The sequence below is a fragment of the Watersipora subatra genome, chromosome 5 (genome assembly GCF_963576615.1).
Source record: "Watersipora subatra chromosome 5, tzWatSuba1.1, whole genome shotgun sequence".
NCBI classification, from domain to species: Eukaryota; Metazoa; Bryozoa; class Gymnolaemata; order Cheilostomatida; family Watersiporidae; genus Watersipora; species Watersipora subatra.
Window position 1 is genome coordinate 60,948,748 of NC_088712.1, and position 22,578 is coordinate 60,971,325.

Sequence of the window (22,578 nt, forward strand, 5' to 3'; positions counted from 1 at the left end):
TTGAGAATTTTCACCAGGAGAATGGATGAAACAAGAGCGATCGCCAGTTGCTTCTTGCCGAATTCACCAATTGAGTAAGGGAGGGGCAGAGATGGCCCTTTATTAGTAATTGCACATAGTTCTAGATCCCTGATAATTTTAGCTTTACTTTCTATGCAAGTTTTAGAGCTGAATTTCTGACAAGAAAATAGAAATAAGTAAAAGTTAAATTTACAAACTTTAAAATTTTAATAAAAACTTGCAAAAAATTTTGCAATTTTGATTCACTTTATGTCATAGCTATTTTTATCTTAATTAAATCACTTATTTGGTCTCATTTGAAACCAGAAGTATACAGAACTGATTATGTCATGTGCTACAGCATGGGTCAAGCATATCAGTATTGGATGGCATAGGTCAAATATGCCAATACTGGACAGCATGGGTCAAACATATTAACACTGGACAGCATGGGTGAAACATAGTAACACTGGACAGCATGGGTCAAACATAGTAACACTGGACAGCATGAGTCAAACATAGTAACACTGGACAGCATGAGTCAAACATATCAATACTGGACAGCATGGGTCAAACATATTAACACTGGACAGCAAGAGTCAAACATAATAACACTGGACAGCATGAGTCAAACATATCAATACTGGACATCATGGGTCAAGCAGATTAACACTGGACAGCATGGGTCAAACATATTAACACTGGACAGCATGGGTCAAACATGTTAACACTGGATAGCATGGGCCAAACATATCACTACTGGACAGCATGGGTCAGACATATCAATACCGGACAGCATGAGTCAAACATATCAATACTGGACAGCGTTGGTCAAACATATTAATACTGAACAGTGTATAAATAGTTATGAGTAGATAAAAGTTCTCCTGCTAAGTATTTTTACTGTGAGAACCAAAATAAATTGTTTATCTTGTAACAAGCCATTGCTCCATTGCTAAGCTTATGGTTTGTGTAAGATGTCTACCTACGGTACATAATTTTGGCTTTAAAAGCTAAAAAACAAAAGCCTGGCCAAACTTGCAGCAGGTAATTCTTACAATTCTAAAAAAGCTAGTTTGTCAATTTAAAAAGAGTTTCAGCATTCTAATGAATGGCAAAAAATTTAACATTTTTTTGCCATTTTTTATGTTGAAAACCGACAAATATTGTATTTATAGGATGGCAAATTTTGAGGGGTTTCCTTACCTTTATAAACAAAGAGAATCATGTGATCAATTCTGATATTGCCAGGAAAGAAATGTGCAAAGGTTACTTCCTATTTATAATATTAGTTTGTATATTGTTCATTTTCTACCAAATCGTCACGGGAGAGTTTTAGTATGGTTTCAGGATCTCATCAATTTTGTAAAAATGCGTGCTCTCCCTCCGACCTGAGTCGTTTCAATCACGGAACCTTTATTCACATATATCAGTGTCTAAATATGGTGCAGAGGTGAGAAATTAGTTTACCTAATTTAAAACTTACATTGATAGCATCAATCATGCATGTGCTGCACATTAGATTGTATTTATAAACTCGTGAATTGGCAGTATCTACATTGTAAATAGGTTAACAATGCTTGAAGAATGCAAATGCGCATCTGCAATAGCACTTAGAAATGCCATTCTTGCTAAAGCTAGCCTCGCGCTACGGGTAGCCAAAAAATTGAAGCGAAACCTATGGCAACATGACATAAAACTTGGTCATATGAAACGCGGATGGTGTTTGATGCAAATATGCTATCGTTATGAAGTCCAACACCAAGTCAGTTCACAAGTATTTGAGAGTAAGGAGTAGGTCTTGAAAAGCATTTAAGGCCTTTATCGCCATGAACTACATGAGAAAATGCAACTGGCAGCCTTTCAGAGTCATCTCTTTAAGAACATAGATATTTATGTATTTGCACTTTTCGCGCCTACTGGAATGTTTGACTTCTAATCTATATGAAATAAATTGAATTTTCTATAAAGTAAAATTGTTGCTACAAGTGTATTTACTTTTACAGATACTATGTAAATACTCGCTTGAAGATATTTGTGTAAGAAATTTCCTTCTCGCAAAAATGCATATGCTTTGCATTTCTATTTAGTCAGAGATCAAAAAGATACAGAGATACACAAAGTTTCTACCTAAGAAAGAATTGCTGCTGTGAAGCAGCAGGAAGATCGTTGGCTAATCGCTGAGAATGTGTTGTAATGTTACAGTAAGCCGGCAGCATTTATTGCTGTAGTTTTACAAGAACAGCAATTACTTTGTTAGGATACTAACATATAGTCCAGACTATAAACTAATATATTATATTACTGATTGTATATTATATAATATATAATATATATATATTATATTACTGATATATTATATCACAGCGAACAGGACTAAAGAATTACCTCTTCCAGGCATAAAAGGATTGTTATGTGACTTGTTCTTTAAAGATTAAATTACATAAGAACATCTTCCTTATAAAGTAAAGCACACAAAACGGATCAGCGCAGTAATTGTGGCTAGGAAAACCATTTTCAAAGGATAAAAACCTAGCGAGCTCGTAGAAACATTGCTGAGCCAAACCCTCATCGAATGGTTAGACAAGCCAGAATCTTCTTAAAATTTTATTATATGAAGTTTGTTTTTACTTTGTGAAGTATTTATTGTTTGCAATTTCATGCAAGCTCAGTTTTTACAGCAACTAGTTTTTCAGCACTATTGAAGAGCTCCATCTGTTCTTGGTAAGTTATGCTTATCCATGACACGTTGGTCACGCTAGAGCAATCAAACATGAAAAGCTAGTGGTCAATTTTCTCATGTTCAAGAAAACCTCAGGCGTGACAAAACTATTAACTGGAAAAGAGCTCGCTCATTTTTAGTCCACTAGTAGCCCACCTGTCCTTGAACTGATAAGATCAATGGCGTAGCCAATTTTTTATCGCGTGAGAATACGCAGTATATCAAGTGGTGTAGCCATGTTTGGTGACACGCATACTTTCTGTGAGGCGCATACAGCCAGACGATATCACAGGCATGACCTTTTCCTGACCGGCTTAATCCAGGTACAATTGTATACATTTGGCATATCATAATACAAAAGTTACAGATGGGCGGAGACAAAAGTGACACCTTGTGGCAAGTGTCTGGACGTGGGTATATAAGGCTTAATGCTAAGTTATAAGAGCAGTTAAGTGTAGGGTTTTTAGGGTCAATATCAGTAGGAGCAGCGTTGAAGTTTTGTTGTTAATCTGTTTCATGATAGTTTGAGCAGCAATAGAGGTAACTGTACTCATTAAAACTGGATTATATTATATCATCATGTTTCTGCCACCAGGTGTTAAAGCTTTACTATGGGCAGTTTCCTGAATGGTATTATTGTATTTGCAAGAAATAGGTTTAAAGTTACTTTTAAAAAGATAATCCAACGCAAAATTATGGTGATATATTACAATATTTCCTGTAATAAGCTTTAATCTATTATTTTACCATTGCTTTTCATCATATAAAACAATTATTTTTATTAACTTATGTTGATTTTGCAACTTTTTGCAATGAAATGCAAAAAGAAAATTATTTAAACACAAAGGTGCTATAATATATACACATATATTTATCCATTTTTTACTCTCATAGCATTACTCAAAATGACATGATTTTCTTATAGCCTACATACAGTAATATAATTTAGTGTAATTTACTGATCACCAAGCTTCGCATGCAACACTCTAAATCACCACAATTCAACTCTTTGCAGACGACTCAAACCAGAACATGCTTCCTGATTTGCTTCTCTCATTGCTGTATCCAGTAGCTCTATGGCTGTTTTGCATCACTCTATGGAAGCATTACATCAACAGCCTCAAGGATTCCGCCAGCAGCCTTCCTCTTCCTCCAGGCACTGTCGGTCTGCCTTTTATTGGCGAAACCTTCCACATGATATGCCAGGTGGGTCCGCGATACAGAAATGCATTAACTTCTGCTGAATTAGCAAACATATTGTTTTTGTTAATTTTTATTATTACTGGTTTTTTTAAATAATAAAATTATAATAAATAAATATAATGAAGTAAATAAACACAATAAACTATGAACAGAAATTGGTCAAATTGTGCCCATGGTAAACTGTTGATATACCAAACGGAATGATGCCAGTTTGAATCTGGCTTTTAGAAATCTTTTATTTCATTTTATCTGAAGAAAGTGACACAGCGAACACACATGCTATCGTATTATTATATAGGTAATGCAGTTGAGCTTGTACGTGTTCTATCCTATGCTGCCAGTGAGGTATGCTGACAAGGGAGCAAATGCTTTTTATGCTTTAGGCAAATGCTTTTTATTTGACATAGTCTGCCAGCACAAAAATATTAGTACTGCTCTTACATAGTCATTAGTTCGCTGAGTTCACTAGACAAAATGGTTTGAATAATCAAAAAGCCTTCACCCCGCAGATAGTAGTCTCAATAGTATGGGCGATGAACGATTTATTGAAGAATTTAGATATTTTCTAAGACAAAAATTCCTGTTGCAGTACCAATTATAAACGATTTACGAATTACATATATAAATAAATTTAAATGTCATGATGAAAGTAGCCATAACTGCGCAATCGGAGTTCTTTTTCGTAATTGTGTTGCAGTATAGACTTTCAGCTCTTCAAACAAAAATAGCGCGGAATAGATTAATGACTCATTATTTCAGTTTTATTATTCAATGCGTTTCAAGGATGTAAATTCTTTTGTTTCGTTCAAGTAGAACTGAAAATGGAGCTTAATTTAAGCCTTGCATGTCTAGCTTCACATGTTTGCCCAAACGGTTGCCAAATGTTTGAGTCTCTTTACTTCCTAGTTGATTAAGTTAATTGAGTCTTGCGGCTGACTCAATTGATGCTGCCAAATTGTTCAACCGACAACAGAAGAGTTCCAAATTAGGGTAGCTTCTAACCCTTGACTAGCCGGCTCTAATGGTGTTGATGGCTTCTTGTAGGGCTGGCAATTTTACAAGTCAAGAAAAGAAAAATATGGCCATATATACAAAACACATGTTATGGGAAAGCCTACAATCAGAGTATGGGGAACACACAACATACAACAGGTTAGTATTCTTAGTGTAATGAGCTCAAGTTCAAACTAAGCTTTATTGAAATGCGACTTTGGGTTTTGCATGATAAATCGTGCAACTTGATAGAGTATTTTCAAGGGTTTTCTGCCCTCCACCTCTTCACCCCTTCCATTCATTGGTAGGAGTTAGTTGTTTTCAAGTTCTGAAACAAATATTCTCAATTTTAGTAAACTTGCAGTTTTATTGCTGGTATCTCAACATAATCAGCTTGCAGCCTTTAAGACTCGCAATAACCTTTTCAAACTTTTTCTGTATATATATTCCTTCAACTTTGTTTAGCAGCTGAATAGAAAGTTTCTTTTAGACAAAAAAGGTCCTTTATTGCCAGAGCTAGTTTTAATACCTAGTTTGTCTTGTTTTTTCAATATTTTTAATTGAATTGAATTTGATCTTCTCAAGTAAGGCAATTGGTAAGAAATATGCCGTAAAAATTATAGATGAAGCCTCAAATGCCAATAGCTTGCCTACTCAACGTGCAGAGCCCAGTGAGCAAGGTGTTGCTCAAATAGCTAAAAGTTCACTGCAATTTAAAATTGTATGTCAAATAGGAAGCTTTAACTACATACTTTAGTTGCAGTAAGAAACACAAGCTAAATAATGGACACAGCAAAGTCTTGACCCCCCCCCCCCCCCTTATAATTATCAGACAGAGTTATGACTTTTAGAGGCTATCAAGAAGTCTGTTTTCAATACAAAAAGGATCTATGGCTGCTTACTTGAGCAAAATCTCGATAGATGAACTTACACAAAACTTGAATCGATATTATCATAAATTATCGATATTTTTTCTATCATTTGCGATGCTGTCGATGTTTGAGGTGATCTGGTGGCCTGGAGTTTTTAAGATTAAGATCAACAAAACTGTATCACGTTTAAAATTCTCAGATCAAGCAAAAGTGTGATTATGATGCCTATAGTTGCAAAGAGCCTGACAGAACAGACACAAATAGGTGTGATTTGAACGTAATAGACGATGTCAAATATTGCAACAATAGAAATTGGTGAGGTCATTTAGCGCGTGTTCTATTCTGATTCTTTTAACCATGATCAAGTTTTAACAATTTTAACCTTGAAACATCCTGGCAGTCAGATTACCTCAAACATCAAAAGGAAATCGTAAATGATAGAAAAATACCCATACTTTCTGAAAAAATTGACTAAAATTTTGTGTAAGTTTATCTTTAAAACGATTTACTTTGATACTTTGCCAGATTCATTTGTGGTAAATTTAAAGTGTTATATTTTAATTTTATATAAATGAAACATTATTTATAATTTACAGTGAATATTAGAAAATGAAATGAGGCAGTCATAGACATGTAAAATGTTAAAATAATATTCTAACCTACAAGAAACGGATTACATAAGTTGACTAAAGAATAGCACACGTTTTAGGGTCTACACGTGCGTGCGTGAGGAAAAGACAGCCCTTTTTAATTGATAATATTGCCTGCCAGCATGCAGATTAGCATGGAACAAAAGTGAGGGGCAACCACCTGCCATGTTTAGACAAGTTTAAAACTAATTGCCCGCGGGAGACGGGCAGAAGTTCAAATATGCAAAACTTCAATACTTCCCGAGTATAATTCTGGTCTGGACACCAGCCAAGGTGTCTGCCACGTTCCTGCTAAAGGGCGATTATCGGTCATGGGTTTTCTTCATGAGAAGGTCATTTAGATTCTTTCCTGCTTTGGCCCGTTTCCAGCATGCTGCACCTGCACTTTTAAGTTTCCTTACTTATACATTCTGTTTGAAACAGTTCTTGGCATCTGCCTGCATCTATAACTAGGATAGAGATGAGCTCCAGTGACACCTGCTGAGGCTATTCGATGGTGATAGGCTGGTTGCTTCAAACCATGTTCTAAATAAAAATTGATTTCTGCGAAGCTGTTTTTATGTTTATTTTTAAAATTCACACTTAGGAGTCGTCTTTCACATCAAGAGTACTTCAACTTTTAGCGACTCATAACTATGATCTTACTCTTGTATATAGTTAAGATATACTATATTTGATCTGGTTATATTGACACGCAGCAAGTATATGATGCTGAGATTGATGTGAAGCTGACTTTTGTGCCAATATTTGCTGTCATTTACTAAAAACAATTGGAATCGGTCTCAGTTGGCAGCTTTCTTTTAGAAATTCAAAGTTACTTGCTTATATACACGGTAGACTTAGGAGAGTAGCAGAAAAAAAGGTTTATGAAGAACGAAGTTCAATCACAGTGTTTAATTTTCTGACAAGATCGACAACATGATCTTTGAAAAAATAAAGACTCAATTAAATTATTATTGCACAAATATTCTTAAAAATAAAACAACCCCGATAGCACGGGTTTACAGAAAGTCAGAACTGAAGGTTAGTAATCTATGTTAGGTAGTAACTGATCAACTTGTTGGCAATTCAAAGGATTTCTTGTACCTTAAAATGAGCTTATAACAATTTTTAATATTTTTGATTCGCAATTTTCAGTAGTTCTTTATCATATGCGACTGCTTTCGATGTTTGAGATGATCTGACTGCCAGGATGTTTTAAGATTAAACTTAACAAAACTTAATTGCGGGTTAAAACATTCAGACCAAGCGAAAGTGTGATTATGATGTCTATATTTGAGACTGACAGAATAGCGGTGCGTAACGCTGCAACTTGAATGTAACGGCCGATATCAACCATATTAATGATAGCGACTAGTGACGCCATTTTGGAAAGTATGTTTCGTCTGAGAGTTTTAACAACAATCAGGTTTGGTGGATTTCAATCTTGAACCATCCTTGAAAAATACTGATACTTTTTGATAAAATCTACCCAAATTTTGTACAAGTTTATCCTTGAGGCATAATATATTTTTAACTATCCAATTCTATTGTGAGAGAGTTATACTAAAGAGTGAGTGTTTAAAAACCAAGCTGACAGTAATATAATTTTGGGATATTTCAAAGAGGTGGTTTGAAAAGTTCACAGTGTTTATCAGCATTTTTGTCTCAACTAGAAAAGGGGTCGAACAATGTCAGCGGGTAACAAATCAGTCACTCAATTGGCTAATATTGACTTCTATTACCTGAGGTTGTCTCATATTACGATTTTACTATTTAAATATTGGTTGGCTGGTTGGTTGGTTGGCTGGTTGGCTGGCTGGTCGGCTGGCTGGTTGGTTGGCTGGTTGGTTGGCTCGCTGGCTGGTTGGCTGGTTGGCTGGTTGGCTGGTTGGCTGGCTGGTTGGCTGGTTGGTTGGCTGGTTGGTTGGCGGGTTGGCTGGTTGGCTGGTTGGCTGGTTGGTTGGCTGGTTGGTTGGCTGGTTGGTTGGCTCGATGGCTGGTTGGCTGGCTGGTCGGCTGGCTGGTTGGTTGGCTGGTTGGTTGGCTCGCTGGCTGGTTGGCTGGTTGGCTGGTTGGCTGGTTGGCTGGCTGGTTGGCTGGTTGGTTGGCTGGTTGGTTGGCGGGTTGGCTGGTTGGCTGGTTGGCTGGTTGGTTGGCTGGTTGGTTGGCTCGCTGGCTGGTTGGCTGGCTGGTCGGCTGGCTGGTTGGTTGGCTGGTTGGCTGGTTGGCTGGCTGGTTGGCTGGTTGGTTGGCTGGTTGGTTGGCGGGTTGGCTGGTTGGCTGGTTGGCTGGTTGGTTGGCTGGTTGGTTGGCTCGCTGGCTGGTTGGCTCGCTGGTTGGCTGGTTGGTTGGCGGGTTGGCTGGTTGGCTGGTTGGTTGGCTGGTTGGTTGGCTCGCTGGTTGGTTGGCTGGTTGGCTGGCTGGTTGGCTGGTTGGTTGGCTGGTTGGCTGGCTGGTTGGCTGGTTGGTTGGCTGGTTGGCGGGTTGGCTGGTTGGTTGGCTGGTTGTTTGGCTGGTTGGCTGGTTGGCTGGTTGGTTGGTTGGTTGGCTGGCTGGTTGGTTGGTTGGTTGGCTGGTTGGTTGGCTGGTTGGCGGGTTGGCTGGTTGGTTGGCTGGTTGTTTGGCTGGTTGGCTGGTTGGCTGGTTGGTTGGCTGGTTGTTTGGCTGGTTGTCTGGTTGGCTGGTTGGTTGGTTGGTTGGCTGGCTGGTTGGTTGGTTGGTTGGTTGGCTGGTTGGTTTACCAAGCAGTTTGTAGATAGCAGGAACCTAAGTTTTTAACTTCAAGTCTTCTAGAAGTTTCTCCACTACTATATAAGTTTAGTACAATCATCCTACCAGCGATGGTTTTGTGGCAGTAGTTAGGTACTAAATGCAGTTTGACAAACCCGAAGATGATGCAGCAGTTGTGGTAGTCCATTACTACTTTACATAAGCCATGAATATTAAAGGATTGAGCATACAATTAGATACTTGACACGAATAAGCTTCAGATAGATTGCAGGTGCAGAGTTCATAAAAATAAACTAAAGCAGGTTCAATCATAAAGCCCAAAAATAAAATGTGCAAAATGCTAGGAAATCGCAAGGAAAAATATATATAAGAACTATATAGGTAGCAAGGAAAGATTGATGTGTAAAGGGAGTAGGCCTATAACTCTTCATTTTTTCAATTAAATAAAGTAAAAGGTTGTTGATGTAACAAGAACAAATTTCAAAATTTCCAGTTTTTAGACAATTTTTTTGTAAAACATCTTTCAGTAAAATTAGTTTTGAGGAAAACATACATTTGCTTCAATTTTTCACAAATATGCAGAGACAGGAGTCGTATCAGTTATAACCAGGACACCAAGATATTCTTAAATTTATTGTGGTTTGTATAACAATGACAATTAATGACAAATTAAACATTTTTCTAAAATAAAACAGATCGCAATCATCAATGTCTCTACTCTTGACATAGAATTCATAACCGCCGCACTATTGCGTGTCAGCGACATGATAACTGTGATATTGACCCCTATCCATCAAATTATGCAATGCCAACTTTAGACGTAATCTTCTGACAAACTCACAGCTGGACGATGTGGCAAAGCTCATAACAGCCGAGCCCAGGTGTGAGTGACAATAAAATCCGGTCAATAGCAGTATTGTAAATCCCTTCAGATACCATTATTCCTGGCATCGGGCGCAAACACCGGGGTGATTTCATTACTGCATTATCATTAGTTTGAACGCATCAGCCTAGCATAAGGTCGGTCACAGCTTTAGTTTTCATTAAAGCTAAGTTAAGAGCAACTCATGCAAGTTTTTACTAGTAGAGCTACAATATCCTTTCACTCTCCGCTAGAACCACCAAACTGACCAGGGGTCTGGTCCCATATTTTTCACATTAGCATAAATAATGAATGGTTGGTTATTCCAGGTAATGTTGAACGAGCTAGTGCCATAGGCCTATTGCAAAACAGGGTCAGCGTCAAGTGTGCCAGATATTTCTTCAACCACTGTGATTAGTGCTATTGTTCTCTTTCACTTCATTATTATGTTTATATAATAGAATAACGAGAATAATAATAATAGTAATAATACAAATTGAATCATTTCTGTAAAAAAAACTGAAATTCATTTTTACAAGCCTATCTCTTCCAGGCGATACCAGCAGCACAAAGCAAAAAAACCGGTGCTATTTTACATGAAGGTTTAAAAGCATAGGCAAAGATGTGTCAAAATATAGATTCATATCGTTAGTAAGGTTTCAAAATCATCATGGAAAATTATTACTCTTTCTAGTCATGCTCAGAACTGAACAGCTATATGAGGCCATCCAAAAAGACAGTCTAGTTTAGGAGTCCGCAGATATTGATGATGGTCTTTAGAGTAGAAGAAATATACCCTTAGAAAATAATTATCTTGATGACCTATGACCTTACAAAAGGTTCCAATCTCAGACAATTAGTAGCTTTGCTAAAATGACATGAGCCAACTCATAATAATAACAATAATAATAATACTAACAATAATAATGACACTGAAAAGGCTCTACAGTTGAAGACAGTAACAACCCTCTGGTCCTTAGATAGGACCAGGGTCATTTCCAGCCAACCTTAAAGGTTGTAATAAAATCCTTCCACAATAATGATAATCGCACCAATCAGAATAAAGATAGAAAGAGTATTAAGGTCGGTGAAGATAGAAAGAGTATTAAGGTCTGTGAAGATAGAAAGAGTATTAAGGTCGGTGAAGATAGAAAGAGTATTAAGGTCGGTGAAGATAGAAAATGTATTTAAACTTGCATACAGTTTTTCTTCTGACCAGAAATATTAGACCGAAACATACAGATGAAATTTATCTCCTTGTTTTCAAACCTTCAAGACATTCCCAATTTTTAACTTCAAGTAAAAATGCAAAGGCAGCCTGTCTGGTAGTCTGGTAGGTTGAAGGCGCAGGGTCTTGCAGTTAGACCTTTGCATCTAACCAGTGCTCAGATGGGTGTTTCTGGTGTTACTCGCCTTGTATGTTTTTGAAGAGCTCGCATTCGTTTTTGATTTATGCATATCAGCTTTTCCAACCTTGACACTCATTTTTGGCATAAAAAGCTACAACGAGCTTGCGCAACCCGATGTTGTTTGTTCACAGCTCTTTTTATGTTGCTCAATTGTATACCTATATTTAGATAAATGTGTTTTTTCACGGTAACTGTAGGGTAACTAATGCTCTCGCTAATTGAATAATTGATCATGAAAATAAAATATATTGTAGAAATTGGATTTTTGCTATTGGTTTAATCATAGTACCATAATAGTTCTCATACTTGAGCTATATTCTGTACTAGGTGGTACCAGGTGCTATGCTCTGATTGGTTCCTACCTCTTTCTGCAGCTAATCATCCTGAGAAATGTTTTATAACACGTATAGCAGATATGTGCATTCGCTTAAAGTAACCTAAACATTCGTAATCTTTTGCAGATTCTAAAAAACGAGGAAATGCTTGTGACAATGGCTTGGCCCAAATCCAGTATAGAGATCATTGGAAGGAAAAGCATTGTTGCATCAACAAGAAAAGACCATAACATGAGAAGAGCCCTTTACAGCCGTGCATTTACTAAGGCTGCCGTTCAAAGTAAGTAGCTGCATGCAGCTAAACACGTTGAAAGGTTTATGATTGCATCACCGCGCTAGATGGAAAAATCTTTTTTTTAGACTTTTAAAGTTTTGAAGCTGCCTGTCTCTCTTATTATTGATACCAACTATAGCGTTTAACTTTTAGTGCTTTACGTCTATATTCTATCGGTTTTTTGCCAAAGTGCAACAATACATAGAAGTCATACTTACACTAATGCTTGAACCTGAGTGTTTTTACTGCGATCAAGTTTTGTCAATTTTAATCTTGAAAGATCCTGGTTGTCAGATCATCTCAAACATAAAAAACAACTGCAAGTGATAAAAAAGTACCGGTATTTTCTAATTTTGTGGAAGTGCCTCTCTAAAAGGACACATACTATTGTGACAATGTCAGATAAAAACTGAGCAGCTGTACTGTCACTTGTAGTGCCCGAGCATGTAGTATAAACACAGCTAACAATTGTATCCTGTCTATTGCTCTGACTAGTGGTATGAGGAGTGTCTAATTACATGTCACAGACCATAGATCCCTTTCTACTGCGTTTTTTGTATACATTTAGTCTGATAAAAGGGATGTTGTTGATTTAGTTACGCTAAACTCAACTGTGTATGCTACCAGAGCAACCCATTAGCCTTTCGTTAGACAAAGTATTTTATAAGAGGTATTGCTTGTGATCAGGCTATTTCATTGTCTGTAGACTACAACATAAGACTTGAGGAGATAATACGAAAGTGGGTTCTAGAAAAATGTGATCAGGTGGATGTCATCAAATGCCTGCCAGAGACCCGAGAGCTTTCCCTTCGTGTAAGTCCTTCTTTTACACTCAGATCCTGATTTTGCTCCTTGGTCAGTTGAGCTTATATTCTCAAAGCAGTTGCTTGCAGCGTTTTTCGTATGTTTATTTAACTAATTATAATGTTCTTTTTCAGTTTTGATACCAGAATATCGGTGGTACTTTCTGTATTAGTAGTAACCTAACATAACTAAACTTACAAATTTCCCTTATGCGCTTTTATTTCTTTTCTACATAATCAAGACGAACCAAAGTTCATATTGTATATCGGTCAAGGTCATTATTTACCAACCACCATTTTATTAGGTAATAAACATCTTAGTGTATTATTATGGAAAATAGTATTCAAAATCTTAAAAATTTCACTATGAATAATTAGTGACAAGTATGTGGAATTCAGAAGGACCCCAATCACATATGATATTGTTGGTAGCAGCACTGCGGGCTAATACAGTTGGTAAGGAGTGCATGCTGTTGTAATGACATCAGAGAGAAGCAATCATTCAGTTAGCTATCTTTCTAAATCCATGTTTGAAAGAAAAAATTTTGATACTCAGGTATTTGTACATCCAGAATATTTAGATAACCATATTTGTGATTGTTGATTAATCCAATCTAGATTCACTCAATGTTTCCAAAAATAAGAAAAGTTTTAAAAATCTTATTTGTTCGACATACACGCTGGTCAATAATATTTCAAAACTTTGTAACTGTAAAATTTTATTACGGGTAGACATAGCCTTAGCTAATGCCTTACTCCAGTTACAGATCTACCTGTATATACCGAGTTACTTTGTTAAGCAATCCTTTGTTAAAAAGTCTATCCTTACATTGCAAAAGAGTGTCTTTGTATTGTTGAGAATACTCAGGTCGATATGGTAGATGCAAGGCCAAAATGGGCCGTTGGTGGTCACGCATATCGGGTGCACTTGGGGGCATTCATTGACACCCGATGAATAAATTATGATGTAAGCATATTGAACGCTAAAAATACCGAGGTGGCCAGATTCCGACAGAATGTCTCGTCAATTATTCAGGTGTATTAAAGCTATTGTGTAAATGCATGTTGAATTCGTCTTCAAACCCGCTTTGTCCTGAAATATTAAGAGGTCACACAATCTCAACTGAGAATGCACTTCCTGAGTCCAATATTTTTCAGACATCGCTTATAATCTAATTGGCTGTGCATTGCCTTACATCATTTCGATCAAAAGTTGTCTATTTTGAGATTGAGTTTTCTAAAGATATCATCTTGAGTTGCTTATTCTATTTAAGTTCAGAGACTTGTTAATCAGGGGAATGTTTAGGACGAGCCAGTGTCAAATATTCGGCCGGCCAAATCCTCTCCCTTTTTCACCTCACATTAGTGTAAGAGCTTGGCCCCACACAGTGGTATTTCTTATGCAAGGGCTATGCCACACACGGTGATGGCACTTCTTCGAGCACCTGCTCAGCCTGGGGAGCTAAACAAAGAGGAGAATCGTATTCATGATTCATAACTGCACCAGGAATTCAACGATGATGACAATTTGGCCTACAAGCAAATAATTATGTTTAAGACCATGTTAAATAAAACTTTTCCTTCTTTTCGACGAAGCTTGAGCGTTAAATAGCAGGCTTATTTCTGGTAACTTAACAAATTAAAAAGTGTGCTAAAGTTAACAGAATTATCCAACACGATATAAAAAATGCGAAAACACTCCTAAAAACGCAAGCATTTTAATGTGGGTGTGGAGGACATGAAAAGCTTATGCAGCATGCAGCACATGAACATCACACCCGCATTGACTGGACTAAGTACTTTGTAATCCATTAAATAATTGAACATACAAACTTGTCAGTAATTGTGCTCTATGGAGGTGAAATTAATTATCGCTAGTACTCTGTCTGTTCAGTCTGACAACAGATTTTCAGCTGTACAAATGAAGCCCAGAGCATAACTATGCATACAATTATTCAGAAATACTGGAAGGTGGTTGGTGCGAGTGCTAAAGCATCAGCAATTAACCGAAAATAATGAGTTGAAATCTAGTACAGAGCAAACTTTTATCCCAACTTTCAACTGTGGTTTTGGATGAACAAACAGACAAACAGCACTCATATAGTAAAGACTACCCGGGCAGGTGGGACGTGAGAGATCGTCATGTGTGCCAATAAAGCACAGATAATAAGTATGTGCACAATCATTCTGAAACCATTGAAGGGGAATGATTGACACAGGTGGTAGCCTGTTGGGTGGTGAAGTCAAAAGGCGCGGGCTTGAATCCCGCACAATGAAACATTTTTTCCAATCTCCAACTGGTTTTAGACGGACAGACACGACTCTTATTATAGTAAAGATTATTGTGATAGATTGGCACGTGATAGATATCACTATTAATCTAAAATGGGAAAAATCACTGTGTTCTCATGATGCAGATGATCCAGATTTGGAGTTGTGCGTCCGCTGCGTTGGCGTGCAATATGTATTTCAATGAACATTTGCATGTTTGTCGACTTTGTTTGAAAAGATAAGGATTCCTACGCCAGAGGTCATAGTGACGCATTTTGAACTGCTCAAATCAAAATAAGAATGACGGAAGTGTGGAAAATGTTCGACGTGGAATAAATTGCGCAGTATCTTTTTGCGCATCATTAGCAAGCGTCGTTTCCATTCTTCCTTAACAAGCATGAAACATGCAGCAAAGGTTTGCGAGTAACAAAACTCGCTTGATTGCAGATTTTTGGCATTGTCATCTTAAAGATGCCTTGCTGATTAATTGCATCGTTTTTTCGTGACGTCATTTTATCGTTGTCGGCCATCTTTATAGACAATTTTGTCTTTGGAAACACGAAGCTTTTGCAATGATAATTTGAAGACAATGTTTTTGTTTGCAATTTTTTATTATAATATCAAAACAAGGCTTAAAAGTACTAGTAAATCAAAGAAAAACGATCGTTTTCTACAAAAATGGCGGCTTTTTCGTGAACGAGCGCATGTGCAAACGACTTGATGACGTCAAAAAAAACTATGGATTGCGTCGTAGAAACTTAATAAATCTGTTGGTTTGAGTCCTTTTGAAAAGCCTTTCAAACCAAAGCTTTTTAAAAAACAGCAATTCAAATAAACTAATACATCATTTCGGATCTATGATTGTGTTCATTTTAAATGATTGCACATTTCATAGATTTGATTTCTTGTGGCGCATCTTATAGGCTACAGTCAGTGCCCTCTTGGGAAAGCAGCTGAAACAGAAGCAGCTAGAAACCCTCACGGCCAGCCTGAACACAATGGCTGCTAATTTCTTCAGCGTCCATGTCAACATTCCTGGAACAGGATTTAATCAGGTATGCGATACTGGTTGCTGTATAGCAAGTAGTAAGTCACCATCAGAAGGATTTCCACTCAAGTTATTGTAGGGTTGGGTGGGCCGACTAGTGGATAAAGAAGTAGCCAACATTAGATCTGGTTTTATTGTGTATACAGTTACTATAAGAACAAGATTTTAAGCGCAGTATTGCCTGCCTTTGTATAAAGTGCAATAGTTACAGAAGACACACAGATTTATGCTAATGATTGTTGCTTCTGAGGTTTTGTTACAGTTGATTAGCACCTTTTAATGCTAGATACTGACAGCATACTTTCATGCCTTTTCATACCAAAGAACCTAAGTTCTCAGAACGTAGTGAATAAAGCTAAAAACCCATTCACCATGTTTCCATCACGCAGTTCATTCGTAAGTCTGTCTCAATCTGCAAGTCGTCCGCAGGATGAAAACAGCAAAAAACCGCTAATCGAAAGAGCTTTGTTACTTGCCAATCTTTACCAACTGTTTCAGGCTTACGAATGATGGAAACGACACTTGTGAATGATATGCAAGAATATGCTGCGCAAGCTATTCCATTTTAAACATTTTCTACATTTCAGTCGCTCTTATTTTGATTTGAGAAGCTCCAAATGTGCTGTTATGACTTCTGGTAACAAAATTCGTTTTTTTGTCGACAAAACGCCCTCGTTAATGTCCATCATGCAAATTTTCACTAAAAAACTTATGCGCATGGTAGCTCAACGTGCGCATAAGTGTTCGATAACTCCGAAAGCGCATCATCCTCGTCGTGAGGATGATGTTTAGTCATCGGCGTGACTAAACATGGAAACACAGTGATTGAATTCCTCGCACTTGATAAACAGATCCCTATGTAGAGCCAGTCATACATACAAGTGCAAAGTTCATATTGGCAATATTCCGTGTTGCAAAAAACTGATTATTCCATAGTCGGTGTGTATCGGTAGGGTGCAGCGTGACTAAAATAAAAAGTTCAAGCCTATTATTGCATAAAGAGTTTTTCTACTGCATGAATAAAAAACCAACAAAATACAACCACTTAATTTAGCTAATGAAAATGATTTTTGCAATACGAATGAGAAAACAGCTCAGTGTGTTGACTTTAAGTCAAAACTCAGTACAAATGTTCGTAACTACGAATTGTATAGTACTTGTCGCTCTATATTGTTCTTGTCGGTATAGGTCTGACCCTTTGTGCTCGACTGATAAAAGGTATAAAGTCTGATGACCTTGTATAGAAAGAGGGAAGCACACAATAAAACTTTGGCAAATAATACTCAAAGCGAGTTCAATGCTTTTCTCGTGATTCCTGTCTGAAGTGTTTGTAAAGAGATGTTTAGATGCTGAATAAATTTCAAAAGCTAAACTTCATGCTGTCGTTGCAGGCGATGGTGGCCCGAGAAAGTGTCTTGAAGGTAATTCGCGAAGTAATACATGAAAACCAACGACTACCAGATCAACATAAAGACGATGTGCTGTCTGTACTTCTGTCAGAGATGGAATCTGGTGACCTCAAGCAAGTTGAAATAGAAGACATGCTTATTGAAGGGCTATTCTCAGCTCTGAATGGTAAGTAGCTGAGATCAAACTTCATCTAAACCATTTATATTTACTGTACGTTCTTGATCCAAGCTAAGCTCACTCTAAATTCTGTGGTGAAGCTGACGAAAGGCTCTGCTATGAGATAAAGATGCCAGTCAGTGTTGCAATAGCTTCTGACATCTGGCCTTGTACATAGTTGCATTTCCAATGGTTTGACACACTGTCAACAGGTACATTAATTTGGCAGATTGGTATTTTACCAATGCTAGCTAGCAGGAAATAGCTCAATGGTTCATATTATTATCTAATAGATTCAATGACCCATGATTTTGACATTGTCGAGAATGGCTAGAGGTGAAAGGTTCATTTGCTCTCTATTTGACAACTAAAATATATAGCAGCGATCAAACCACTTGTGACTTATGGCTCTAAGTGTAATCAACAAGGTTGGCGATTGCCTTGAAACCTATTTGAGTGCCAATTTCTTTTTATGAACCTTCTGAGAAATATGAGAAATATTTTAATAATAGCTAATTCAGCAATTAGAGTGGATTTGCATGCATTACTAGCTAGCTTACAGAGATCTAGTTTTGTTGTAAAAGCAATTAATTGTGTCAGAACTCATAAACAAGCTTCTAGAGAGACCGTTCAAGTGATACTGGCTAACAAGAGTTGTCAATGAGCACGGCTAATTAGCAGTCTAGTAAAAATGGACTGTAAGTTGGTTATTTACTAAAGTTATAGAATCTACAAAACTAACTATACAGCAAGTTACACTACCTTAAAGGCCAGTTCACACATATGTTGGAGTTGTCCTTTTGGTGATTATTTGTCGATTAAGTGCACTGTTAACCAAAGTCATCATCGAAGCAACACGCATGATTCGAGAAAGTTTGCAGCTGCCCAACTTTCCCGCTAGTTCGTCGAGCATCGTAGATGCTGATTCATCATGAACTGGCCAATCTCCATGAAATTCGTAGATGCTGATTGGCCATCGCGGATTGATTCATATTCTCTTTTATGACAGATGCTGCGGGACTAGTGAGTGTATTTCGTCAGTTACGAGACCGCATGGCATAATGAGAACGCTATGCCGTGAATCTTGCACGGATGGGCTTGCGATACTGTGAGCACTGTTATCGCAGACGATCATCAAAGTATTGTGTGATTAACGATTAATAGTGTCATACAGCGATGAGCGGATACTTATCTTAAGCAAAAACATAGATGGATCGCCACTATAGCTAAACTGACAGGACACCTGTCATTACACGTGGAATGCATAAAGCCATTTTCTTAACTCATTTCAGGACTGCCAAGTCTTTGCTGTTCTACTCTGGTGCACCTAGCCCAATACCCCAAAGTTGTTTCCCGACTTGTCGAAGAGCTAGAAGATAGTGATCTCATGCAGTCAGATCAGTGTCTCTCTCTAGATGATCTTAAAGGCCTGCCCTATTTAGAACAAGTTTGGAAAGAAATCACCAGAAGTTCACCTCCCTTTGGCGGAGGCTTTCGCGAAGTCATAAAAACTTTTGAATTAGAGGTAAGAATCTTTGGTTTTTATGCAGCATTGAGAAAGCAAATAACATGACAAAAAGCTCTAGTTACAAAAACCTTGACCTATTACATTTCTAGAATGGAAGCACACTGATATAGTATAGTACTTCTGACAGTGTTACATAGATGCTAGAAAGGACCGAATTCATTTCAATTCAGCCAGTAAATCTGAGAATGCTCAAATTTCGTCAACTTATTGTTAAAAAGGTGGAACTTGAAATGCTGAGTTACTAATGATGACAACATGTGCAACCGTTTTTAGTTAGAGACAAGCCATGAAGTGCATTTTGTGAATTGGTATTTATCCAAGAAAATGTTCTCAACTTTCAACATTGAAGTTAAATTATATGCGGGTTTCCTAAAACCTCCACCAGAAAAAAACAGTAACAATTTAATAACTTAGGGATAAAATGGTTGTTGATAGCAAAAACTATGGCCATTTTCAAATGTCTACAAAGAGTTTAGACAGTAGCAGAAGCACATTCATACTGCTGGCTAGCCAAGAAGAAAGGAAAAAATTTGTTGTTTTACTAAAGAAAAGAAAATTGGTGTTTTAAACATGGTTTTATGATAGAACCATTTGGTTATTAATGAAAACATCTCAGCTGTTTCCACAAATTCATTTAAGCTTTCTAAGAAAACCATAAACCATAGCTCAGCCTTTGCAACCAATCACACTAGTTGCAGCGTCAACTCAGCCATTGATCGTGCAGTATCTGCGGATGAAAACAAGTTATATGTACATGTTATCCTTAGCTGTAAACGTAAACAAGTTGTGCTTGATGGGAACATGAAGTACCTTTATTGGCTTAACTCAATTTTGATGTTTAAAATTCTAGAGGGTTCTCCATCTCATATTGTATTTGTACTAGTTCTGTGGCAGTTCAGCAGACCTGTATTCCCTGGTTGCAAGTTGGGGCGGCAAATGTTAGGTGACTAGCTATAAACATCTAGGGTTTGGGGGGAGGCGGTGTAAGCCCCTAACTGGGGGCGAGCCTGCGCCCCGAAGCTCTGGACCTTTTAAGCATCAAAAATCACAAAGTATGCACAAATGCAATTGTAAGCATAAAAATCTACATAAATATATTGTTTATGGTTCATGCAAGGGAAAACTTCTTCTTTATCCAACGAACAATAATAAAACTACGGTATAAAACTCATGACACTACAGATTTCTGTAAGGGTCAATGACAGAACAAGAGCTATTACTTTTTCATTGCAATAGCTTTTGTTCTGTCAATGTGTCCATGGCAGAAATCTTTTACAACTGATTCTGTATCTACATGTATTTCAGCATCTTTATATATGTGTAATATTAGAAGATTATTTAGAAGAGCCTGTCCCATAGCACTCCTCCGCGATGTTTTGATTCGGTTATGCTATGAAAGGAAAATGCAAGTTTGGGGTCTTTTTTACACCCCCACGATAAGCAACAAAGTTCAGTTTCCAAGTCTTAACAAAGTCTCACAAGATGTCTCATTTGGCGAGACCACCACGGAGACAATATAGATCGCTAGTTGCTAGTAAATAAGTTGTTGGAAATTCCAAGTGAATGAGCTTAGACTGCAATTCTTAGTACTTAACCGCCGAAAATCACTGAAAAGTTAGGGCGGCTCAGCTGGCCAGCCGCTCCAGGGAATACGGACTCGAGGTTCAGTTCACTGTGGATGAACTGTGTAATCATTCCAAGATGCGGAGAGTGGTCAATTGATGCGGATGTTAGTCTGCGGATGCGGCCTAGAAAGCTAAATGCTACGAGTTTAAGTCCTCCATGATGCAAGCTGTTTTTACAAAATCTAACCATGTCTTTGGACAGACCGACTGACACCGATGTTATTATAGTAGATTGCTTGCTGTATAGCTGTAATCTTATTAATATACATCGCTGGATACTTAAGTCTTCAGCTAGTCATTATGTCTAGTTCAGTGTATTTGACTTTCTCAACTCTAGCTTGACTGCTACCATTTGTGCAATTCCTTATAACTGATAAAAGGCTGCTTCGCAATATATCGCCATATGTCGGCATCGTTTTTTGGCATTCATCGTCGACTATGTGTGTGTTTGCGCGCACACATAGTCGACGAAATATTGGGAAAGTTTGCAGTCGCCAAACTTTCCCAATATTTTGCCGAGCATAGATGACAGCTTGTACATTGTGCACCATTTTGGCGATAGTACTTTGCAGTCACAGACAGTATGATTTATTACCGTTTATGATAATTGCTGCAAGACTAGTATTTGATTTGAGCAAGCAAAAACTGCTTCTTTTGAGGACAATTATAATTCTACGTCACGGAGTATTTGCTGATGCAAACACGGATGGGTTTGTGATTGTGTGAACATTGTTAACATCGACGATCATTGAGTTATTGTGGCAACAACGCCGAGATAAGGCGATATAGTAGGAACTAGCCTTTAAGGAATGCAAAAAGCGTCACTCATGCAAAGCATTTATCTGTTGTTAGGGCTACCAGATACCGGCAGGCTGGACAGTGCTTTATTCAATACGAGACAACCATGAAGCTGAAGAGAATTTTCATTTGCACTCAGATTTCAATCCTGATCGCTGGCAAGACGTAAAAACTAATGCTGCATGGATGCCTTTTGGAGGAAATGGCATCAGATCATGCGTCGGCCAGCGCTTCACCATCACATTCCTTCAGCAGTTCATCGTCACTGCTGTCAAATATAGCAAATGGGAGCTTCATGAGGCTAACCCCAAGTTTAGTAGTTTTCCAGTGCTGTTGCCAAACGCTCAGTTGCCAGTTGTTTTTCACCACAGGAAGTTAAAGCATAGCGAATAATCCTTGACACAAGCTGCGCGTATTTTCTCCTTGGTACAGCAACTTTGTCTCCCAAAAAGACCTCCCATGACTTCTTCCGAGTCTGGTGTTTCAATCACAATTTTGTGTGTCAAGAGTTGTTGCCTTTTGACAAAACATATAGCTTTGAGCTAGTTTTTTACATTCTGTCAATGTATTTTGAATGTTGAGCACTTTTGCTGTAACTACATGTACATGTATAAAAATTTGCACATGTACATGTATAGAAATATGCACATGTACATGTATAGAAATATGCACATGTACCAAGAATGTCAAATAGCTTCATTATATGAACAACATTACCACAGTGTCAGTATTAACGTAGATAGAAAACTTTATCTCTCTACGCAATCTATATGTATATTATTTATTTAAATTTCAAACTACAGAATGCTTGAATTTATCAATTTATTGTGATGTACAGTTTTTTTATGTAAGATTTTAATTTTTTATGATGAATGGAGCAATACAGTTCAGAAGTTACTTTCAAAAA

General features: G+C 37.5%; 2 protein-coding genes across 3 annotated transcripts; one reads left to right on the top strand and one right to left on the bottom strand.

Moving 5' to 3' along the window:
* The first annotated feature begins 2,923 nt into the window (after nucleotides 1-2,923).
* Nucleotides 2,924-22,575, top strand: LOC137396506 (cytochrome P450 26A1-like). 2 transcript variants are annotated; one of them, XM_068082808.1, is made up of 9 exons: nucleotides 2,924-3,045; nucleotides 3,738-3,928; nucleotides 4,970-5,077; nucleotides 11,885-12,038; nucleotides 12,739-12,845; nucleotides 16,030-16,161; nucleotides 17,546-17,729; nucleotides 19,013-19,245; nucleotides 21,726-22,575. In XM_068082808.1, the coding sequence occupies exons 2-9, from the start codon at nucleotides 3,755-3,757 to the stop codon at nucleotides 22,062-22,064; spliced, it is 1,431 nt and encodes a 476-aa protein (XP_067938909.1). In that variant the 5' UTR covers nucleotides 2,924-3,045; nucleotides 3,738-3,754; the 3' UTR covers nucleotides 22,065-22,575. The 2 variants fall into 2 exon arrangements, with proteins under 2 accessions (XP_067938909.1, XP_067938908.1); XM_068082807.1 differs by lacking the exon at nucleotides 2,924-3,045 and adding an exon at nucleotides 3,180-3,262.
* Nucleotides 8,196-9,339, bottom strand: LOC137396678 (mucin-1-like). The gene is made up of 2 exons (XM_068082994.1): nucleotides 9,308-9,339; nucleotides 8,196-9,150 (listed from the first exon to the last, which is right to left on the bottom strand). Exons 1-2 carry the CDS (start codon nucleotides 9,337-9,339, stop codon nucleotides 8,196-8,198), a joined length of 987 nt encoding a protein of 328 aa, XP_067939095.1.
* Nucleotides 22,576-22,578: the final 3 nt, after the last annotated feature.